At 45.6% G+C, this 24,472-nt stretch overlaps 1 protein-coding gene across 6 annotated transcripts in view; it reads right to left on the minus strand.

Moving 5' to 3' along the window:
- Window positions 1–24,472, minus strand: part of LOC126416163 (proton-coupled amino acid transporter-like protein pathetic) — a 225,464-nt gene that overhangs the window by 112,139 nt on the left and 88,853 nt on the right. Inside the window, exons 1-2 of one of the 6 annotated variants that reach the window (XM_050083726.1) lie at window positions 18,071–18,305; window positions 12,765–12,833 (exon numbers count right to left, since the gene is read on the minus strand). The exons of 2 other annotated variants lie outside the window; for them this stretch is intronic. In XM_050083726.1, coding sequence (XP_049939683.1) covers window positions 12,765–12,821 — 57 coding nt within the window. In that variant the 5' untranslated portion in view covers window positions 12,822–12,833; window positions 18,071–18,305. Of the gene's footprint in view, window positions 1–3,063; window positions 3,203–12,764; window positions 12,834–18,070; window positions 18,306–24,472 lie in introns of those variants that run through there. 3 more of the 6 variants (XM_050083725.1, XM_050083724.1, XM_050083727.1) reach the window with 3 other exon arrangements.

Consider the following 24,472-nt stretch of genomic DNA (forward strand, 5'->3'; position numbering starts at 1 on the left):
ACCGTTCCCCAGCACCAGACTATGCGCTACTGTACTGGACTCGATTCCAACCCTGTCAGCCGGCCCGACATGTGACGCTATTGGAGATCCGTCAGTCCATCCGATGCGGTCATTGAACTCTGTGGTCCTCTACATTCTATTTTAGATGAGTAGACCTTGTGCCGCCAGCTCGTCTATCTTATTTTTATCCGTAACTAGGCAATCAGCGTTGTGTAGAAGCACTCATCATGATTATTCACACGACGTAGATACACACTTGTCACTTCATAACAGCTCGAACACAGGCAACGGCAAACCACCTCCATTAGGAATTTATCCTGGAAGGCAAAGACGTTCATTTCCTGAATATGGGAGTTACTTAGCTTAGCTGAAACAAGCGTACAGTACTAAAATATTTATGTGATGAAACGAAAGAAAAGGTGCAATACGACCCAAAAAATAAAGTGATAAGCGTACAAGGAGACGTAAGTGTGCTCTACAAAGTCACTCACAGCAATATAACAAAGGATAGCACCATTACAAAAAGACTACAGAGAAGGATCCTCTGATGTAGTTGCCACAGACTACAAAAAGAAGTTCTTGAACACAGTCACAAGCAGCGCTTAGTATTTTTTATTTATCGGTTTCGTTCTTCAGATGAACAAGATAATCTTCAGACTATAAAGTTTAAAGTTGTCTGACAGCACTAAATGTCATTTATTACTGTACTTAAAACGGAATTTCAAGGACTATACTGCAGCCAGTTTAATCTTTAGTGCTGTACATTCTGATGAAGCCCACGTGCATTTGAAGAGCAAAACCGATTCATAAAAAATGCTTAGTGCGACACGTGGCTGCCTTCAAAAACTTCGTTTTAAGAGTCGTTTCTCCTGCAGGCAATGCCTGCTCTTGTTAGATTACAGAAATGTTTGAACGACTCAAGTTTACGGGTGAGTGCTAGGGCTGTTGTGCTAACATCATCAATACGTTCACTTTCATATACCTTGCTGGGTAAATATGCGTAGGAAATGAAATAACGGAGTCTACTAGTTGCCGAACAGTCGTGAGTAGGAAAATGGAAAACAGACTACCGAAAAATCATTGATCCATTAAGTTAATAACAAATGGGAGCATGTAGACGTGTGCAAGAAACGACAATTTAGCATACCAGCTAAGATAAACAGCTCCCGCAAAAAGCATTTGTTCGCAAAGTGATACAAAGGTCTTACAAAAGGAAGGTACTCTTGATCACAAACAAAACTGACGGGTGAGTAATGAGGAGAAAAAGAACTAGTGAGATGGTAACGCGTTTTGCAGACAGCAGTCTTTTCATTTGTGAATCACCAATGCGACGAATTTGTGGCTTATAATAATGGAATACAATGAGTGTGGAATGGAACTGTCAAAGTTTATTGGCGGTCAGAATTTGCTTTTTAAATTAAAGTAAAAATGACTTCTGTCTGCAAACTCGACAGCTGAAGCCCCCTCACTTTGTTTGCCGTCCTTCAGAAAGTAGATGATTACATTTCTCGAGAAGAGGACTATCGATTTAAATTATTACAAGACAGTAGACAGATGTGTGGTGATTGGAGCGGAGGGAACAGCGAGTGAGAGGGGGGGATGAATTGATGCAGACAGCGAAAGGTATAGATAGCAAAGGGTACAGATAACGGTAGACAACGTGGAAATTGTAGGTACGAAGAGAGAGGTAGGGGAAGAGAAATACTGATAACTGATAAGGAGGGGGGAGGCGAGAGATAAATAGAAGGGGGGGGGGGCGGAGATGGCATGCAGGGCAAAGAGGTACAGGCAGAGAAATCTATAGTATGGACGGTACAGTGAGTACAGTGGCGGGGGAAAAGTCTGTCTGTGGTGGACAGTGAAAGTCTGATTGTGGTGGAGAGGAAAGTTTGCTTCTGGTGGAGGGGGAAAATCAGTTTCGAGTGCTGGGGGAAAGACAGTTTGGAGTGTAGGGGGAAGGTCAGTATGGGTTAAGGTCAATTTGGGGTGGAGGGGAAATGATGATGATTGGTTTGTGTGGCTCTCAAATGCGCGGTCATCAGCGCCCGTACAAAGTCCCAATTTTTACACAGTCCTATCTAGTCACTGTCACGAATGATGATGAAATGATGAGGACAACACAAACACCCAGTCCCCGGAAAAAGAAAATCCCCAACCCGGCCGGGAATCGAACACGGGACCCCATGATCCAGAGGCAGCAACGCCAGCCACTAGACGACGAGCTGCGGACGAGAAGGGGGAAGGTCAATTTGAGGTGAAGGGAGAAAGTCAGTTTGGGGTATAGTCAGTGCAAGGTGGAGAAGGACAGTCACAGTGTAATGGAGGTGGAAAGTCAGTAAGGGACAGAGGGCGAAAGTCTGTGTAAGGCAGAGGGCAAGTTATGTGGGACGGAAGGGAAAAGTCAGTGTTGATAGAAGGTGAAAAGTCAGTGGGATGGAGATGTAATGTCAGTGGGATAGAGACAGAAATAGTGAGATGGATAGAGATGGGGACAACTGGACAGCAATGGGGAAAAGTAGAGGATAGAAAGGGTGAAAAGAGGAGCAGATAGGAACAGTTTGGGAGGGAGGGAGGGAGGGAGAGAGGCAGTCAGGGGAGGGAGAGGGAGAGAGAGAGAGAGAGAGAGAGAGAGAGAATGACTTAGAAATCAATAAATTTCTGGAAGTCGCCACAGAATGTATGTAGCAAACAGGTTGCTAGGGGGCATCATCATGTCTTACTACACGACATTCAGAGGAACAGACTGGTGGCACATGATTGATGACAATGTGCCTCCTACCGGCCTGGTGATTACACACCGCAATGTTTGTTGTATTTGAACGGAAGATGGCTAGCCGAGGTAGCTGAAATCAGCCATCAATGATTATAAACAAATTTTGCGATCTTGACTAATAAAGGATTATTTGTAAGAATCCGTAACTTTTGTACAGGGAGAACTTGGTGAAAGCCAGACTACAGCTTAGTGCGGTGCAGACGCGTGTGCGAGGTGGCTGTTGCACAGTGTGTGGGCAGAGAGCGGTGGGCTATCGGCCGGAAGCTGAGGTAACCGGGATGGAGCTGTACCTTGCCGAAGAGCACATCGACGACAGGAGAGAAGTCCGGCTCGTAGTGCCTGGAGGGCCCCGGAGCCGACGCCGGCGGAGGCGAAGGCGGCGAGAACGGCTGCGCCAGGTCTCCCTCCATGGCCGCTCGCTGCTCCTACCTGCGGCGGCCAACAGCGACACGTCACTAGCCCGTCGTCGCGCTTAGCGTCTGCCTGCTAACCACCAGCATACGCCGGCACCACTCAACCCGCTGCTTACGTCACGGCTGTCTTATCACAGCGCCTCCCACAGCACCGTCACAATATCAGCATATGACTCGTTTCTTAGGTCACGTCTGCGACACCGAGGCCCACGAGAAAGACAGGCCGCGGCGCGTACGTCACAGCACTTCTGCCATTCTTACGAATGCCAGCAGCTGTCTCCGGAGGGAAGAAAGTAACTATTTCCGACCAGTTTCATAATTCTTCACTGCGCGTTTAAATGCATGCAAGTTCTCGACAGCACACGACAAAGTTAAGGCCTTTAGTGGGTACCTTTTCAATACATATTGATTTCCCGTGGGCCCTGCATGGAACGGAGCGTTCGCGAAGTGTGGCGGACAAGCCATTTTCGTTGCGGGGCCCGTATTCCTCGTGAGCCCCGTGTCTCATCGTAGTGCGTCCCACGGCACGGTCACAATGGCCTCACATGACTCGTTTATTAGGCTACGTCTGCCACACCGCGCTGCATCGGACACCACCGTTAATGAGGTCTCCACAACTTTCCTGCTACACTGTCTCTCCACTTTTCAAGTCACTTAGTTAATGCACGTGTCATAATTACTCTAGATCGTTGAGCGTATACTCTAATACCCAGAATAAACAAAACGTCGTCAAAAGGAGATATTAGAGACACAGAAAACTTGCTTAAAATAGTGCCAATTCAATAAAAAAATACACCGAATGGGGCAGTAACTCGTGCATCATACATAAACCACTATTCACTGTACAGAAATACGGTGCACGCATCTTTTGTCGCAATCTATTTCTTACGGTAGCTAAATAGTAATATTCCTGTAATACAGTAACGGTTGGTAGATAGTCGGCCACACACAAAGAATCGAAATCGAATTAGACTGAAACAACATGAGACACAGCATTGTGCTGTTGTATTTGACTACGAACGACTCTTGCTCAGTCCACCGAATACGTTGCAAGTGTCAGCTGTGGTCAGAGCAGACTTCGGTCTACTCGTTAGTGCTTTATGCCGTAGCTATACGATTTTGAAGATAGGCAAATTGTTTTAGCTCGCATGGCAGGTGCTTGCGTAGCCAAGGGAGCCAAAGTGTTTCGCGTTTCAAGAGGCAGCGTACCAAAGACTGGCTCTGAGCACTATGGGACTTAACATCTGAGGTCATCAGTCCCCTAGAACTTAGAACTACTTAAACCTAACTAACCTAAGGACATCACACACATCCATGCCCGAGGCAGGAATCGAACCTGCGAGCGTAGCAGTCGCGCGGTTCCGGACAGAAGCGCCTATAACCGCTTAGCCACCGCGGCCGGCTATCAAAGATTCATAGCGCACGACTGGAAATAGGAAAAGCATCATCCGCTAAGTTACAACGCGGACGAAAATGTATGTTGTGTGATCGTGACAGACGATCACTGAAGAAGATTATGACGAAAAACAGACAGACAACAGCTGCAGAGGCACTGCAGAATTTAATGTCGCACTCGCGAAGCCTGTCGGCACCATAACAAAACGAAGGGAGCTCCGTAAGCAGGGAACTGCAGGGCTAGCTGGAAGTCCAAAACCACTCGTCAGTGATGCAGATACCCTTAACAGGAAAACGTAGGGTCGAAACCATAAAAAAACCTGGACTATGGAACAATGGAAGAAAGACATTTGGTCAGATGAGTCTTGTTTCATACTATTTCCAACTTGTGGGTGAGTTTACGTCCCAAGAGTGAAACTGGTGGGGTTCGGTAATGATCTAGGCAACCATATCGTGGTCTTCCAGGAGCTGCGGCTACCTGAAGTCATGGAAGCGACAGAAAGGGGTCGCCGCACATGAAGAAGTAGCCCAAGAAGACAAGGTGGACACCCCGCCCTCCTATCAAGCAGGGGAAGCCGGCCGCGCCACAGCAAAGACGACGACAGCGTGTTCCGCGAAACGTTGCGGAAAGCCAGCGATGACGCCATTGCCGCCCTCAAATCCGCCATGGCGGCCCTGAGGGCGGAACTCGACGACATGCGTCGCGAGGTGAGACAACTGAGGGTAGCCCTGTACCTCGCACCTCGCACCACACCTGAAGAGGCGCCGACCCCCACCAGTGTGGGGGTAGACGCGAAAACGCAGAAGACCGTCTCCCTGGCCGATGCGGCAACGCAGTCTGCTAGGGAGGTGGTCATGGAGTCGGGGACACCCGACGACAGCAAGAAGACGGCCCCCGTTCGAAACAGCCGTCGCTTCTGCCTCTGCAGATACGCAGACGGCGGAAGAGACGCCCATGGACACCGAGGGAGAAGAAGACGAGCCGTTAAAGTGTCTGCCCCTCCCAACAAGAATTGTGTGAGGGAGGTACTCACTAAGATTGCAGACTCCCTTCGAGATGGCAGCAATCCCCACCATGGAAATCCGTACCCCTTAACGGAAACCGATATTCCTCCCCTCTCACACAAACCCTGTTCATTCCAGTGGGGGTGTGAACCCCTAAGCCAGAAGATCAAAGGGTGGCAACTCGTCCGGCGTGCGGATCTGGAGCTAATAAACTACTACCCGATCTTCACCGACGCGGACTGGAGGTACATGACGGAACAATCCGTCCTGTACATCAAACTGAACTCGCCACCAGTGGACCACTCCTGTCTGACAAAATAAAGTTCGGACAGCCAGGAAACAAGAAGAAGAAGAAGAAGAAGAAGAAGAAGCCGCCAGAGACATCTGGCCGTTAATTCTTTGTTCCAGATAACCTAGAGGCCCAACCAGAACCAGAGGAAAAACAACCCAACCAGTCAGGAATAGCGGAGGAACGGCTTCTCACAGCTTAAACTCCTACGACTCGGGCCAAGTATAAGGCCCGTCATTTTAGCGTCAGCATCAGCCATCCTCTTCATTTTTTGATAGTTTTGGCAATTTGTTACTTGGAAACAAATTTGCAAGTGTGATTAATGCTCTCACAGCAGCACAGATGAAGTAGCGTTTTACATCCAGACGGTGTTGTTATTGCGCCACAGACATAATATTTAAGAAATACAGCGGAAGAATACGGACTGATAACACCTCCACATAAATGGAAAGTAATGGCATTTCTGAGAAACAAAGCGATAAGATCCAGAATTGAGGTAAACGATAAAATATTGGAGCAGGTATGCAACTTTATCTTGAATGTGAAACATCTCCAATAATAGAGTGTGGCATGGAAACAAAACTTTACAAATTTAACAAGCAGAGTGATTGCTACTAACATTTAAAAACCTACAATTTTAATTAATTTTTTAATTGGTGGTCATGTATTTAAAAAGGCGAGGAATTGCCATTGGCTAATCTAACTGTGCAGTCTTTTCTATCGGTACACCAAATAACTGTTGTATTTAGTTAATGTCATGTTTTAAAGCGCAAGATGTTTCCGGTGAGTGAAGTAATGTTTGCAGCACCTTTCCTTGGTGTTCGCCATATCCTTGCCTCATATTTTGTAAAAGTGTTTCTGGTAATGTGCTTCTGTTATGTTCGGCACTTTCTAGGCGAGTTACTGATAGATTTTCTCTGTTTTAGAAACTTGTATTTCGCTATTAAGATGCGCCCTGTTTGAGGGCGTGATTGGCTGAATGTTTAGAGCATGCCTTGTGGGAACGTAAAGTGGGCCGCCTCGGTTCCGGACGAGCGTGCCTGTTGGTAGAACGGTGTTCTTTATGCAGTTTCTGAGATTACTGAAATGAATTAACCCTCTTAAAAGAGTCCTTGTTTACCAACATTAATTAATTTGGCGTTGATGCCGTTGGTTGTGATGTATAATGATGTTTGTGACCTTTTTTTTCAAACGGGTTTTTAGGAACAAGTAATTTTAAGTTTGGGAATTTTCTTAAGAAATTTTTTTAAATTAGCTTTTCTTTTAATTCGGTCATTCCTTTAAAGTAAATCCTCGGTACGACCTTGGTCTAAAATATTCTGCAATTTCAGAATTCAAAAAACAGAATAAGTGATTGTTAGCCAGATTGCTATTGAACACTCATTTAATATACATCTATATATACTGTTGTTGCGATCAATTGTGAAGTGTACTTAATGCTGCCGTGATAGTTGCTGTAACGTTTATATCCCCACTGAATTCGCCCAGAACAGCTTCATTAAGTTTTTCTTTATGTCCACGTGGCCCTCATTACAATTCTCCAAAGCCACTTTCCACAATTTTTAATCGTTTTCTGTCTGCCTTCAACAGTGTCTAGCTTCCACAGTCATACAGGAGCGTCCATCGTACGAACGGTTTCACATTTCGTTTTCAGCTCCATACTAAAAAACTTTTTCCTCTGAAAACACGTTTAGCTGTCTCAATTATTTTTCTTGTTTCCATACTGCAACTCTTGGCTACAGAAGTTAAGGTCCTTAAACAATCTTGATGTCATGTGTCACCACTCTTGTCTTGCTCACTAACAATTTAGTTTTGCTGTTAATTTTAAGTTCAAACTTTTCCATAACTGCTGAAAATGTAGAAAGTATACGTTTTTCACTATGGGCTATTAAGGAAATATCGTCTGCGAATCGTATGTAGTGAATGGAAGTCCACTCACCTTAAGAGCAAACGTTTTTATTTTCAAGATCATAGTGGTTTTTTCAATGAAAATGTTAAATTAGGAGATAAAGAGACGGACAGGTCTTCAAGGAATGATGAGTTCAGATGAGTTATCACAAAAATTATTTTGAATTGTAGAATGAAACAGGCTGTATTACAAAACTGCTTAGTAATCTTTGTAATAATAAGAGGAAGCCGAGGAACTGATTATTATTATTATCATCGTTCTACGGAACACATGTTGTCCCACGCTAAACTAGACTCGATACTTCTTATCGGTGGGATTCTGTGAAGGAAAGATCCAGTGTTTATACACAGACTGATGTTTGACTAAGGGAAGCAGCTATCGCCTACGAGTCAGTTTGCATACTAGTTCAGAACGGTACCGGTACCGCAACGTCTAGACGCATAGAACAGCTAGGGTGACAGATTCACGACGAAAGGGCGTCACTGTTGCAGTTTTGCTACCATGTACGTAGTGTTGGCAGTAATGTGTACTGAAGGCGGAATGTTTGCAGTGAGAGGAGAAGAATTAGTGAAGGCTACATCTAGCGAGAATATTCGGCGCTTCTTATGAATGTTTTATTTACTTTTATTAAGTTGGGCACACATTTCGTTGACACAATGTCACAACATGCGTTATAACATATCTGTAAATTACTGAAACAAAAGAAAATAGAATAATAAAACATAGAGCTATGAAAATGACATAAAAATAACAACAACAACAACAATGAAATTAGTACATTCAGCACTTCAAGCGCTTTCCTGTCCAGATTTTTTAGTACGTGCTGTACATCTAACAACTATGCATATTTCATCCTTCTTAGCTCATTACTAGAGAAACAACTAAGATACTTCTCTCAGTACGTTACCAAAAGCGACTTTTCTATGAATCGTAATGACGTAATTGGGATCGTAGAGTATTGTATTGTATTGAACTGGGGACCTAGAAACGACGGAAAGACTTCGTCCCCGTCGCAGCCCTCAGTGGTTCACAACCCCACAACAGGCCACAGCAGTCCACTCACCCCATCGCCGCCCCACACCGAAGCCAGGGTAATTGTGCGGTTCGGCCCCCAGTGCCCCCTCCCTCACCCAGGGAACATCTCACACCAGACGAGAGTGGCCACAAATGATTGCGTGGTAGAGTAATGGTGTTTTATGTGTACGTGGAAATGGTTCAAATGGCTCTGAGCACTATGGGACTTAACAGCTGTGGTCATCAGTCCCCTAGAAATTAGAACTACTTAAACCTAACTAACCTAAGGACATCAGACACATCCATGCCCGAGGCAGGATTCGAACCTGCGACCGTAGCAGTCGCACGGTTCCAGACTGCGCGCCTAGAACCGGGAGACCACCGCGGCCGGCTGTGTACGTGGAGACAGTGTTTGCGCAACAATCGCCGACGTAGTGTAATTGAGGCGGAATAAGGGGAACCAGTCCGCATTCGCGGAGGCAGATGGAAAACCGCCTTAAAAACCATCCACACACTGGTCGGCACACCAGTCCTCGACACTAATCCGCCGAGCGGATTCGTGCCAGGGACCGGCACGCCTTCCCGCCCGGAAAGCAGTGCGTTAGACCACACGGCTAACCGGTGTTACATGAATGATGCGTATTACTGATTGAACACCTCTTTGAAATTCACTATTACTATGTAAAAGACTTTTCATTCGAGTAGCACCTATTGAGATATTCATAACGTGAAGTCTCATTAAAATTTTGCCGATCAGTAAAGCAACCTGACATGTAACAAAGCAGGATTATAAATATTTACTAGTTGTTGCATTACATCGTCCTTGTGCTCTATAGACATCCGTGGTGCTATTTCAAACATTTCATTAATAAATACAAACACATTAAACACAGTTTTCCCCAAAATAACGAAAAACAAACTAGAAAAATAACAACAAGTCAAAACAATGTGGAATGTGTTGAAGTTTATCCAAACCACACAATACATCAGAAACAAAACAAAAAATTAACGCCAGGGAGAGAATTGATATTGGAATGAAGTACACGTTTGAAACGTCAGTTTGGTTCAAATGGCTCTAAGCACTATGGGGCTTAACATCTGAGGTCATCAGTCCCCTAGACTTAGAACTACGTTAACCTAACTAACCTAAGGACATCACACACATCCATCCCTGAGGCAGGATTCGAACCTGCGACCGTAGCAGCCGCGTGGTTCAGGATCGAAGCACCTAGAACCGCTCGGTCACAGCGGCCGGCGTCACTTTGGTATAGCATAACAAACGTCAATGCGTAACGTGGATACATTGAGCAGCAACACAGTATATATGGCGACTTGTAATGCACGTAATTTTGGTGTCTACGAGCCGCATAGGGGGTGAATGGCATTCTTCTTGTACAGCTGCTACAAACGCGGCTGGAGACTGGGGAGGATCGGAAATAGACACACGCTTCCGAGGGGAAACAAAAATGCTAAATGGATCTCTGATGATTTTAGCATATCCCCCATATAACAGTAATTGCAATGGATGTAAATAGCGACCTTCAGAGCCTACTTAATATGCTCTGTAAGGCTTTTCGTCAGATCGACCTAGCTGCTCAGTGTACTAAAATGTTTTGTCTTGAAGCCTTTCAACTGAGATGCAAGAATTGCCACCTTGCCATCTATTGCTTTATGCAGTTGCTTCGCGAATGACGACTTATTGTTCCTTGCGAATCTAAATTTTCTGTGGGCCTTCTTAACCAACACTGGAACTCGCCCATGCTGTTCCACGTATCTTAAGTCCAGGGCACATGTCAACGTGTACAATGCAAGCGTTCCATGTGCCGAGCGATGAGCAGTACACATGTTGCTACGAGAGGCGTTCAATAAGTAATGCAATACATTATTTTCGACCAATTTCGGTTGAAAAACGCAGAATTTTTTGTGGGACATGGAGATATACTCCAGTTTCAGCCCCTACAGCTTCATGAAGTTCCGAAAGGTGTCGGTGCTATAGGCAGACTTCAACACGGCGTCTGCAACGGAGGTGATTTCCAGCCACAGGGCTGTCACTGAGCTTCTTTCGGCGGAAAACCGGAGCTTCCCAGATATTCATATGCGCTTCGAGAACGTCTACGGAGACCTGGCAATGAGCAAATGCACGGTGAGACGTTGGGCGAGGATTCTATCATCATCGCAACAAGGTCGTCCTATCTCCGTGTAACAACAAACCGCAGACAGCTGTGACACTCTGAATGTTGGAACGTGTGGGCAGTCTCATTCGAGATGATCGACATATCAGTCAGACATCTCGCTGCTCAACTGGACGTCTCTGTTGGTAGTGCTGACACACCCGTCCACCAGTTGGGGTACTCAAAATTGTGTGCCCGCTGTGTTCCTTGCTGCCTATAAAAAGCAATGAAAGGCAATCTGGGCGGAATTGTTTGCGCATTACGAGGCTGATCGTGACTATTTCTTGTCGAACATCGTGACAGGCGATGAAAGGCCGGCAGCTGTGGCCGAGCGGTTCTAGGCGCTTCAGTCTGGAACCGCGCTGCTGCTACGGTCGCAGGTTCGAATCCTGCCTCGGGCATGGATGTGTGTGATGTCCTTAGCTTATTTAGGTTTAAGTAGTCGTTGCAGTCCGCGCCCCGCGCGTGGTCCAGGTACAGCGTCCGTTCTCCCGCCGTCTGGGCGCTGCGTCCTACGTGTTCTCGTTCAGGAGGGTCTGCCGGCACCGTTCTCGTTATTATTCCCTCCTCCGGGAAATATCCTTTTTCTTCTTAATCCGGGTGATCGCGGGTTCCCACGCCTTGCTAAGGATGTAACTGCTGTCACGATTGTGTCCTATGCAGACTCATACCAGGCTGTTAACCCGAGATTTATTTCGTCATAAAATACGCCTGGAGAAATTGAAGAATCACACCAGTTGGATCAGTACCTGAGCTTCTTGAACGTTTCTTTACAGCATTTGATACCCCAAGTTGGAAGCATAGAATATCACAGAAAATCAGACAAAACATGGCTTGTCGTTGTACATTATGTAACGAAGTTGGTGATCGTCACACTGGACATTTACGACAAAATAGTGAAGCCACTGTTTTGGTTTGCGGTATTTGATTGCACTCTAGTGCTTTATCAATAAAAGTCGCTCAAATTAAAGTATTCTGACGTTTCATTTAGCCTACCGAGCGCACAGAACGTGTCTAGAGCTATAGAAACTTTACTTCATATTTCTGTCTATATGTTCTTTATATCAAAACGTTCCGAATTTCATCCTTTACAATCTCCCAAATTTTTGAAGCGTCCTTCTGTTACACTCTGTATGTAGCCTTTCATCGTAATTACGATCATAAATTCCAACAGCGAACTGCCTATTATAGTTGCAGTGGGTTTAGCGCAGTGCCTGGGTGGGCGAAACAGCTGCTCGTGAACTGGAATGTGTCGGATAGCGGCAGCCGGCGCAAACGATAAGGGCAGGTCGCCACGCTCGGCCCGCCGTATGGATATCAGAGCGTGCACACAACACGCGCTCGGCATGCCACAACGCGTGCGCCGCTCGCGGTAAAAACTATCCTGGCAGCTTCTGTTGGCAACGCAGACACCTTATATAGACCTTACAACGTACTCGAAGTAGCAACTAGCTTGTCACAGGCTAACGATTCGCCTTATCACGAGCGACCGATATGATGCGCTCTATGTACTGTTACGAAGAATGAAGAACTACATTACATGGGTTACGTGGAACATGACATTAAAATCTATATACTCTCTAACAACATAGAAACCTTAGCATGCGAACGCCATGCAGCCGATGCCGACAGACGGTGGAAAGGATCAGGATGAAGGCAGCCAAGAAACACACAGAACATTTCCCACACATCACATGGTTCGACTACGTTCCCATTAGTATCCGAGGGAAAACAGACACTGTTAGTGACAATTCAACTTTTCAGTCCCTCAGTCGAAGATCCAGCACAGACTTACACCTCTGGCGAGCGCCACTTGCTTGTTGAGGGTGCCGTAGGCCCTGCCCGATGACATGATGATTCTGTGCTGCGGGACAATCACGCACAGTTAGATCATATGCAATTGAATGAGTAACTATAGCTCGATCAACAGAGAACGTGTCTGCAGAACTATAGCAAATGGCAATACAGTACTTCTTACATTTTATTGTCTAATCTTCAAACAACATATTGAGGACAAACTCATTATCAGACACTTTATGAGCAGCGCTTTGTTAATACCAGCGATATAATTTTGCAATTTTCCAACCATCATTTAATAATTTTTACTGCATATGCACAGAGCGTGGTGGTATTAAAATTTTGGTTTCGCTAGACCTTCGAAGTGTCTGATAACGAGCACACGTCGTAACAGTTAGGTACATTTAATACACAAGATACTACATCATTAATAAATGGAGTTGCTATGACCACAGTAGTCCATTCTTTTATGCATCTGACTTGTTCACCATTTCTTGCAATCCAAATCGTAACTGACTCTGTAAGAACTCACAGACAGTCAGCTAACCACGAAGAGTTAACACAGTCAGAATATGAAATTGGATGATGACTGACTTACAAACAGGACTGATTTCTTGCGATTACTTAAATCATTAAACTCTGTTTCTCCATTTCACCGAGGAAGACTGTGTTTTTCAAAAAAATGCAACTTACAGCTTGGAATGGTACACTAAAAGGTTTATTTACATTTTGATTAAGTAAAAATATAACTCTTAAATGGTACTGCACATGGAACTGGCATGTATAGCAAATACAGCAGCTCAGATATAGGACATCTCCAACTTACTTGTGTGAAAAGTCACGCTGCATTCATAAACAAACTAAGGGTATTGGTCTTTTCAGGAGCTCTCAGGTGCGGTTTGGTTTCTTTCTTATTTCTTCAATTGTGACAGGATTTTGATTGGATAAAATGGCGATGAATTCCAGACATGATATAGTGCTGTTGGGGGCGGGGACCTTGGTGACTTCAGGTGAGGAATTTGAATGGGCAATTATTGGAACAATGATAAATGAAAAAGGATGTGGGGTGCATATGGGAGAAGGAACACACAGTTAGCATATAGGAATCAGCTAGAAAATAGTACAACAGAACCTTCTTTTGAGTTGGTAGGATTGGGAGATTTCAGGAATTACTTCATGGTCTGGCAGAAGGAGCAGTTACAACAGCCTCTGGAACAGATGCAGAGGGTTTGAAAATAAAAGGAAAATCGGATGTTGTGATAATAGGCACGTCAAAGGGCTGGAGTTATCAAGTATGGTCGGGGGGGGGGGGGGGGTCAGTGGGGTGTTGTGATTCACGTTTTTGGGAGGAGGACGGACAAAATTGCCTAAGAAGTTGGGGTGACGTCAGAACTTTATGGAGTAATACAGAAGAGATTGTAGGATGAGGTAAGTAAAGAGAATGCACGTCGTTCTAGGATTTTGATTGGTTGCTTGAATTGGGGGAGGGGCCAAACGGCGAGGTCATCGATCCCATCGGATTTCGGAAGGATGGGGAAGGAAGTCGGCAGTGCACTTTCATGGAGCCATCCCAGCATTTGCCTGAAGCGTTTTTGGAAAATCACGGAAAACCTAAATCAGGATGGCAGGACGCGGATTCGGATTTTGAGGGAGTGTCGGAACTTGAGAGGAGTGAAGGTCCATGATACGCTTGCATAGATGTGACTACGGGCGGATGACGGTCTTTGTATTATGGATGTTGCTTGTGAGATGTAGCCAACGTGTTTGGCTTGTTGCTAATTTAAGTAGTTTCATTGCAGGATTACTTTAGAAGGTTACTACGTGGGGATTTCAAGTCAGTTTTGAAGAGAGTCTTAGGTCAAAGTCTATTAGGGTGTCAGTTACGGTCCTAGGATAGTTGGCTCGTCGTCACTTGTTAGGTTTTCGTGTCGGTGACGGAATGCAAGGGTGGTTTCCTCTCTAATTATTATCTGGGTTTTTACAGAGGTGATTTTAGAGATAACGTTGGTTACAAAAGGATACTAATTGGAGGAATTTTGGGGTGTTGGTGGTGAAGTGAGAGGAAAATGGTATCATTAGGATATTTTCTTGTTTTCCATCTGTAGTGTGCAGTTCATATGAGAAAAATACATATTTACTGATCTTGTAGTTTTGACAAACATACGGAATGGTGCTTCGCCTTTCTGCAGGCTATCAGCCTAACAACTTCACATGATACACAAAGTAAAATGATTCACAGCATTTTTCCCAGTTTCTCATTTCGGCTCGTTCAATCTAGATTTCCCAATGTTTCATCGGTATGTATGATTATTAGTGTCAGAGCTGACATCTTCCGCACCCGTTAACTTGTATACTTGGTCTGATGATATTAGTGCCGACAAAGACTGAATTGACGAACAGGAGTCTGTATGTATGTTTTGTTAATACAGTACACAGATGCGCACTGCCTCACAATTGAATAACCTCTTATATACCCAGAGAAACAAGAGCAAGAGACTTGATGAATACTTCAATATCCTGTTTTCAACTCATCAATGAGGTCGAGCATCTAGACTGGCAGATGCAATACTTCAGGTAAGGTCTCAGAGCACACAAACTTTTCTTACCGGGTATTTGAAAGGCGATGAGATCAGCCCATACCAGAAGCAATTCCGATCAAAGTTGCCTAAAACCAGAGTTATTTATCTCACTCTCTTTGTTCTTCACGATGAAAGCCAAAAAGAGTAGCATATGCCGTTTCGTCTGAGCTCGGTCGAAGAGAAACACCTGCAACATTTACCATGGTATTGCGTCCTATACAGAAACGTGTACGCAAGGACGACTATGGTTTTTGTAAACATGCGGATAATGGAAAACCGATTAAAAAGTTATTTACAGGAATAAAAATTGAAGGTGAATAGGTAGTGTACACTTCACAGTCAAGGAAATCTTGAAAGCCCTACTGAACAGGATGGAGAGCATACGAAAAATGAGGAATAAGGATAAACAAAGCCAAGATGGTGACGAAGAGTGGTAGAAAGTGAGATGCTTGATATTACAATTAGGAAAAACAAAGTAAAGTTGAAGAACTTCCCTAGCTAAGAAAAAAAATATCTAGTATGGCTGAAGCAGGAAAATATGATTAGGTTACGCAAAGATAGATCGGAGAAAGAAGTTTCCGAAAGCGTGCATGTAAAGCGCAGTATTATGTGACGTGAATAGCTGTCCGAGAACCGGAGAAGTAAAAATTATAACGATTAGAAATGTGTTGCAACAGACAAATCTTAAAAAACTGATTGGCAGATGAAGAATGAAGGGAAGAGGTTCTGGAAAGAATACGCGAGAAAAGAAATTTATGATAAATGCTTACTAGAAGAGTCACGGCATCATGAATAGTGGAAGTAACTTCGGAGGTGAAAATTTTAGATATGAGCAAAGGTAACATACGGAATGCAGATTGTCGAAAAAGCTCGGGAGTGGTAAGTACACAAAAAAAAGAAACAATATAAGACAAGAAGAGGAGGGTGGCACCAAAACAATCGACAGGCTGATAAATATAAAAAGTTTAGTTAGAAACGGAAAACGAAAGGTAAAGCAGACAGGGTTAGACGAAAAATTCTGCCACGTGGCGAAATTTCATGATCATGTCAGTAACTGAAATGGTTCGCAGATCTTTGGCAGTAGTAACATGACACACATTTGTTAATGTGATTACTGAAGTTCATGAAGATATCGACAACGTTAACAGGGAGGAAGAAACGCACAAAAAATGAATAGTGCGTGTATCCTAATATTACGCCAAACCTCATATCGTAGTATGAACTAAACGTAAACATAACAAACGCTATCTCTGAAAAGCGCCATTTGTGAACGGTAATGAAGGGTAAGGACGTTAACCTTTCAAAATACTGGTCGATGACGTTAGCGAGACATTGGGCAACAAAACGCGACCGCGATGCATTAAGAAAAGCTCAGTCCTATGAGTTACAACAGTCATACATAAATTTCAACAATTTCATCAATTCAGTTACATAGAGTTGGACATGTCTTACGAAGAGAGAACGATCATAATAATACATAATGCGTGATAATATGAAGCACATAAAAGTGTTCAGTGAATACTATTAACAAATATTTGTTTCCTGCTTGGCATCAACGTCAGCGACATGTATCACAGAAAGAGAAAATAGCAGTTACTTATCTTTTTGTCCCGACTCGTGGGTTAATGCGGACCCGACACTGAACGGATAACCGAAAAACACCAATAATTAAAAATACTGCTTTCCCTTATTTCCTCTAAAGCAGTTACCGTTTGTATGCCTACCGCACAACGATAAAGTTCTATTGTATAATTGCTCTTCTCCAACTTACCTATAACTTACCAATTCTTTTCGATAGAACAACACTTCGGAAACAAGAAAGGTAAATATTCATTGTCACTGATCCACTTTAGAAGCCGTTGTATTCCTGAGATCTGTCGACGGTCCGAAAAGTACTATCAACAATGGGCAGGCAATTTTCAGCAGTATGCTTTAATTTCGTTACAACAAATCGCCGACCTATAGATCCTAGGGAAAGGACTCGACTATCATACAGATAGGAAATCACCCGTGCACATGTTCCAAGAGTAGAATCCTTCGTTTGCCTCAAGATAGGAAGACAACGGAAAAAATTTTCAAGAGATGTCCAACTGTGGGATTGGAGTTCGCTCCATCTTCCGGCAGTAAACGACGGGCCGCATGCAAAATATTATATTCTAACCGAAAATATTCGTTCTCATTAAAGCACAATACTTCAGGCTTCGTTTTTTATTTTCTCAAAAACTGCCGAAATATGCTTGGATAATTCGCAGCCTTGTAAACGGGAGCTTCTTGTAGTTCTGATACAAAACATTAATGCGAACTTTCTCTGCCCCTTATTCCTCCAACTAACCTCATCCCATCACCACCACCACCAGTACATGTTATAGTACAGTACTAGAGTTTACATTACGAATGATTTTATCGATGAAGGAGTTGGACAAGGCAAAGTAATTTGAGTCAGGTGACTATGAGGTTCGCTCGATGAAACAAGAGGACTTTCTTTTCCAAACGTAGGAATAATGATATCGAGGTGATTATCTGTATCAGTAGAGTGGTATTCATGACGTACATTTTTTTCTGTTTATTACGTATGTTCCGTGATTTTTTTTTCCATGAAAATATTCACTGCAATTTTTCTATGAGTTGTTATGCTTTTATAGTTCTAATATTTACCTGTTGATCACGGCTTAAGAACTATTTCTGCCTGCTGAAAAAAATAAGCCACGCCAAATATAAGACTCACCCTGCGTGAAGCTGGAACTTTGACATAGACAACACCCAGACAACTCACACTTCCTCCGCTATATCTGTATAGCTGGACTAGAAGTTGTGCCTCCGATTCGACCGCGTGCGATGAGAAATACCGGGCGCCGTTCCGCAGCCTTGCCGCGGGCCAATCACAGCGCCGGCATTGGCTCCACTGCTTCCCACGCTGAGATCTAGGAGGTGTGGGTGGGCGGACCGACGCCAGTGCGCATGCGCGCAGTAATCTGACAGATGACGTCACGACCACCGCAGGCGCGCGCCGCGCCGGCTGCCGGAGCTGACGGGATAAGGTCCGGCCTGCCCCCTCTGGCCAAGGACTCTTCCGTTACCCAACTCAGCGCCGGCGGAGTCGAGGAAACCGCGACCACGTGACCGCTACGGCGAACGAGTGTTGCCTTTTGATATCGGGCAGGCAGGGCGGCGAGTGTGTTGTCGGTGCAAGAAGCCACAAGTTCGTCATTACCGTACAGCCATCTTCTTCTTTGTGTGTCGATGACAACCATTTGAATGAAGTGTAATGCCTGAGGAGGGTGCACTGCTTTCGGGCTTCCTGATGCCAGATCCTCTTGCGTCGCGACGCCTGACGAGATGGTGTGAACGAGGCAGTGATGGAAATGGCTCATCGTCTGCACAAGAACACACACTCACAAGACATCTTGGTTATCGCAGTCTCCATTTTCACGTGACAGTCTTACTTCGGCCAATGCCTACGCGGAGAAAATCTAGTGATATCACGTTGGAAATGGCAGGGTGGTTCCTAGGGTTAGCTCCTGTTTTGCTGGTATCCAATTACATTTAGCTCCTTGCTGTCAGTGTTGAAGCTCTTTTCCACATCTGGCTTCCACTTCAGATGGAGCTTTTCCTGCTGCAAAGATGTCGCGCAACAGGTTCATGGCCGTGAAGTGGGTGTCTGTCATCAGTGCTCACTTTCCCCCTTTCGGATTTCGCTGTTACTACCCGCCTTATATCGGATGGAGCTACTCCGGCCAGAACGTGGATCTTCTCGACTGGGGTAAGCATATTCTCCTGCCGCGTAGCACTAAGCTAGAGCCGACATCCGAAGCACATGTAGGCTTCCTACCCAACTTGTCCCTCTCAGTTTTATTAAGATATTGCTTTCGTGCTGCGACCTCCATTCTGACACTGTCACAATCTCTACAGTGATGTGAGTAGCCACACATATGAAAATTACGACTAATGTTTCTCGAGTGAGAACCGACTGATGGCATATTAGTGGAAGGCCCGCGAGTTCTACGTTTGGCACACTGACTCTTCTGATATAAAACTGTGTCTCCGAAAACAAAGTTGGAAACCTGTGCGATCGTTCTACAGTGGAAAAAATACTTTGAAGGTGACTGACAGCTATCAGCAAAGTGTGATCATACCAGCATGCCCGGTTTCTAAAAGCAGGGAATGCAATATGGACACAGGTTCACCGCTATACTCGTGAAGAGTAAAACTCTAGCTCTAGTCTTGGGTCGATGACATTGTTCAATAACCTTGATTAACCGTACACGATCAAACGTTAAGATTCACGAAATATTTGATCGTTTGGGGGGGGGGGGGGGGGAGCGCTTTACTCGTGGCGTCATAGTGTGCGGAAGGCTGTTAGTGACTGACGGAACTCTGGCGGTACATCGGTGCGTTACTGGCCTCCTATGTCCTCATGTCCAACGCCTCATATGATAGTATCGTGGTGTCGTTTTCCAACAGGAGAATGGCGGCCCACATATGGCACATGTTTCTGTTAACTGTCTGCTTGATGTCTTGTGGCCAGCAAGATCCGCAGATCTGACCAGCTCGAACGTCAACTCCATCCCAGTGCCAAGATCTAGGATTCAAGGATCGGCAACAACAGTTGTGGTCCAGAATGACTTTGGATAGGATAAAATGGCGTTTGGTACCCTTCCTCACCGAATCAGTGCAGGCAGTCAGTGCAACGTCATACTTTCAAGTGGTCTCATAAGTTTTTATGTAAGTTTGACTAATTTTTGTGATTACTGAAATATCTTAATATGCATTCTTAACCCGAGAACTTTCATTTCGTTTTTGCTCTCTTTCTAGATGCTTCACATTTTTTTTTGAGAGGTGGTCTATTTCTAACTCTGACATACCGATGGTGTAGGGGACGAGTGCTTGACATGAGCCATATAAGCTCACGTCCTCTTTAATTAATTTTACCATTGTTGTCATCTGTTGTGTTTGTCAGAAGCGCATGAAACACTATCGACTGTTCAGCATGCTACTCTGATAATATGGATGCAAGCCCTCAGCGTGTCTTATTTGACGATGAACTAGAAATGGATCGAAATAAGTAATCCAGTAAAACAAGTGCCGTTTGAAGCACTACTTGATTCGTTATAGTTTTACATAATTATTTTCACAGATACGGGCATTTTGAAACACTAACACTTATTGTGTCTGCAGCTAGTGGTCTCGCGGTAGCGTTCTCGCTTCCCGAGCACGGGATCCCGGATTCGATTCCCCGCGTGTCGGTAGGGGCTGTTCAAGCTGGTGGAAGCTCTGTAATGGTGTGAGTCGTGTGCAGTGGGAGTGATGTGGGACCCCTGATACGTCTAGATACGACTCTGACAGGTGACACGTACGTAAGCATCCTGTCTGATCACCTGCATCCATTCATGTCCATTGTACATTCCGACGGACTTCAATTCCAGCAGGACAATGCGACACCTTAGACGTCCAGAATTGCTACAGAGTGGCTCCAGGAATACTTTTTTGAGTTTAAACACTTCCGCTGGCCATCAAATTCCCCAGACATGAACATTATTGAGCATATCTGGGATACCTTGGAACGTGCTGCTCATAAGATATCTCCACCCCCTCGTACTCTTACGGATTTATGGACAGCCCTGCAAGGTTCATGGTGTCACTTCCCTCCAACACTACTTCAGACATCAATTGAATCCATGACACGCAGTGTTGCGGCACTTCCGCGTGCTCGCGGGGGTGTTACACGCAGGCTGTTCAGTGTAAAAGAAATCTAAAGTTTCCGGTTCTTCCACGGACGATGTGGGCTATACGTTCCCACGTTTGCAATATTTTAATAAACTGTCGTAAGAGAACGAAGTAGAAAAGAATAAATTTTGGCATACTCGTACCTTTTTTTTTCAGTATGAGGTTGAAGTACTGCTGAACAAGTTATTTAGCGTTTCACTGTTCAACCGCACGAACTTGATGTAATCATCAGGTTCTGAATGAAACATTTCCATTCAGAAGTTTGCAGTTGTATGTTTCTCATTTTAAACCATTCCCTGGACCAGCATCTTGTTTTCTTCTTCTTTAAATACAGTGCCAGAGGCCATTTTTGAAATGTTTAACCTGAATTTTCAGTCGTTCCCACTAGTGCCAAAATACAGTACACACGAAAAGTGTCTGCCTCAAAAGTGAGGTTAAATTGACTAGCTTTCTTAGTAAGTGTACAGTTTTATTCGACAGATCCGTGGCTAGATAATAGCGGACTTGACAGACAAGTTTGATCTTTTAGGAGGGTCTTCATAAGTTTTAAAAAGTTCCATTGTCCGTTCGAAGCAAGGTGATGTAGTCTTCAAGTTCTGAGAGTAAAATTTCCTTTAGCATGTTTTCATGGGTAAATCTCTCATTTTAAGTCATTCCCTGGACTTGTTCTTCTTTAAACATAGTGCCAAAGTAATTGCCACGACTGATTTTTCTGCATTTGTCGTCGTTCTCACTACTCTCAGAATACACAAAGTGAGGTTAAACTGACAAACGTTGTTTGAGCATGTACAGGCTTACTTGGCAAATCGGTGCCTAGACAAAAGCGATTATCTAACACGTCTGATCGTTTTCGGGGAACTTAAAACCGGAGCGCCTCTCCAAAACCGTGGGAGAACGGGCCGATGACGGTCATCCGGGGTAGTGCAGAGCCGCGACTCGTCACTGAACGCAATGCGACGCCACTTCATCAACATCTACATTTATACTCCGCAAGCCACCCAACGGTGTGTGGCGGAGGGCACTTTACGTGCCACTGTCATTACCTCCCTTTCCTGTTCCAGTCGCGTATGGTGGTGGTGGTGGTGGTTGGGATGTTTAAGGGGGACTAAACAGCTATGGTCATCAGTCCCCCATTCCAAAAACAGGCGAGATGAAAATTTGCGGAGCAGGTAAAACCCCAAGGGGAAGGAGACTCCCCCCCAGGCACTGAAAGAACACAAAGGCGGCAACGAACACTACAGACAAGAAGAGTACAGATGAACACCAGACAGAAAGAAACAGAAGAAAAGAAGATGGCCGGAGACTGGTTGACTGACCACGAGAACAAAAAAAAAGGGAAAGAGTCAACCATCCGACTACACACCAAAATCTGCAACCAATTATGAGAGACTAGAGGACAAGAGACACAGAAAGGGAAAGGTGCAGGACCTCCCTAAATGGAACCATAAAAAGGACTACCATGGATAAAATTTAAAACGTCGTCAGCCGTGGAGGCATCGTCGCATAAAACCAAAGGCAAAGTGCCCGTGAGATTAAAAGACTGCCGGAGGGTGCGCAGTCGGGGACACTCCAATAAAATGTGGGCGACCGTCAGCCGGGACCCACACCGACACAGGGGGGGATCCTCCTGACGCAAAAGATGGCCGTGCGTCAGGTAGGTATGGCCGATGCGGAGCCGACACAGGATGACAGAGTCCCTGCGAGAAGCCTGCAGGGAGGAGCGCCACACATCGGTCGACTCCTTAACAGCCCGCAGTTTATTCGGGGATATCAGGCCACGCCACTCATCATTCCACATCCCAAGCACCTTACGGCGCAACACCAACTGCAGATCACGAGCCGGGAGACCGATCTCCAAAGCTGGGGGGTCGATCGCCCCTTTGGCCAGCCTGTCGACACGTTCGTTCCCCGGGATGCCAACGTGACCTGGCGTCCAAACAAAGACCACCGAACGACCAGAGCGGGTAATGGCAGAAACAGACTCCTGAATAGATGATACCAGAGGAGAAGAGGTATAGCAGCAGTCGATAGCCTGGAGGCTGCTCAGGGAGTCACTGCAGATGATGATGGACGTACCTGAGCAGGAACGCATATGCTCAAGAGCGCGCAATATGGCCACCAGCTCTGCAGTAAAAATACTGCAGCCAGCCGGCAAGGAGCGCTGTTCAACATGGGCAGCGTGAGCAAAAGCGTAGGCAGTACGACCATCAACCAGGGAACCATCGGTGTAGACAGTCTCACCATTGGTGTAGACAGGCGAGGAGCGCAAGAAAACGGCGACGGAGGGCCACAGGCGGAACCGAGTCCTTGGGTCCCCGTGCCAAGTCCAGACGGACGGACGGCCGGGGCATACACCAGGGAGGCGTAGGTGCACGGACCCGGAAGGGAGGCAGAAGAGGGAATGACCCCAGTTCCGACAGCAGGGACTGGACGCGGACAGCAATGGAAAGCCCAGACCTAGGTCGCCGTTCGGGCAGATGGAGGACCATCGCAGGGAAAAGCAGGCGACGATTGGGATGGCCTGGCGAGCAATGAACGTGGACAGCATAGTCGGCGAGCAGTCGATGGCGGCGAATCCGCAGCGGGGAACACCGGCCTCCACCAGTAGACTATCCACAGGGCTCATATGGAAAGCGCCAGTTGCAAGCCGAACCCCACAGTGGTGTATGGGGTCCAACAACGTCAACACGGAGGGTGATGCAGACCCATAGGCCAGGCTCCCATAATCAAGCCTGGACTGCACAAGGGCTCTGTACAATCGCAACAGCGTGCAGCGATCGGCACCCCAAGACGTGTGGCTCAGGCAGCGGAGGGCGTTGAGGTGCCGCCAGCACTTTTGCTTCAGCTGAGTAATATGAGGAACCCATGTGAGCCAGGCATCAAAGTCCTAAGAAGCTGCTAGTGTCCACCATTTCTAGGAGGTGGCCGTCGAGGTAAAGTTCAGGATGAGGGTGGACCGTCCGACGCCTGCAGAAGTGCATAACTCGAGTCTTGGCTGCAGAGAACTGAAAACCATGAGTCAGAGCCCATGATGCTGCCTTGCGAACGGCTACTTGCAGCCTGCGTTCGGCGACTCCCGTAGTCGTTGAGCTAAATGAGATGCAGAAGTCGTCGGCAACCAAAGAAGGAGACACTGACGACCCCACGGCTGCAGCCAGACCATTAATGGCCACTAGAAATAAGGAGACGCTCAACATCGAGCCCTGCGGGACCCCATTTTCCCGTATATAAGATGAACTAGAGGCGGCACCAACTTGCACCTGGAAAGAGCGGCGCAATAAAAATGTTTGAAGAAAAGCCGGGAGCTGACCACGAAGACCCCACTCATGCAACGTAGCAAGGATGTGATGCCTCCATGTGGTGTCATACGCCCTTCCGCAGATCAAAAAATACAGCAACGAGA

This window comes from Schistocerca serialis, chromosome 8 (genome assembly GCF_023864345.2).
Source record: "Schistocerca serialis cubense isolate TAMUIC-IGC-003099 chromosome 8, iqSchSeri2.2, whole genome shotgun sequence".
In the NCBI taxonomy this organism is placed as follows: Eukaryota; Metazoa; Arthropoda; class Insecta; order Orthoptera; family Acrididae; genus Schistocerca; species Schistocerca serialis.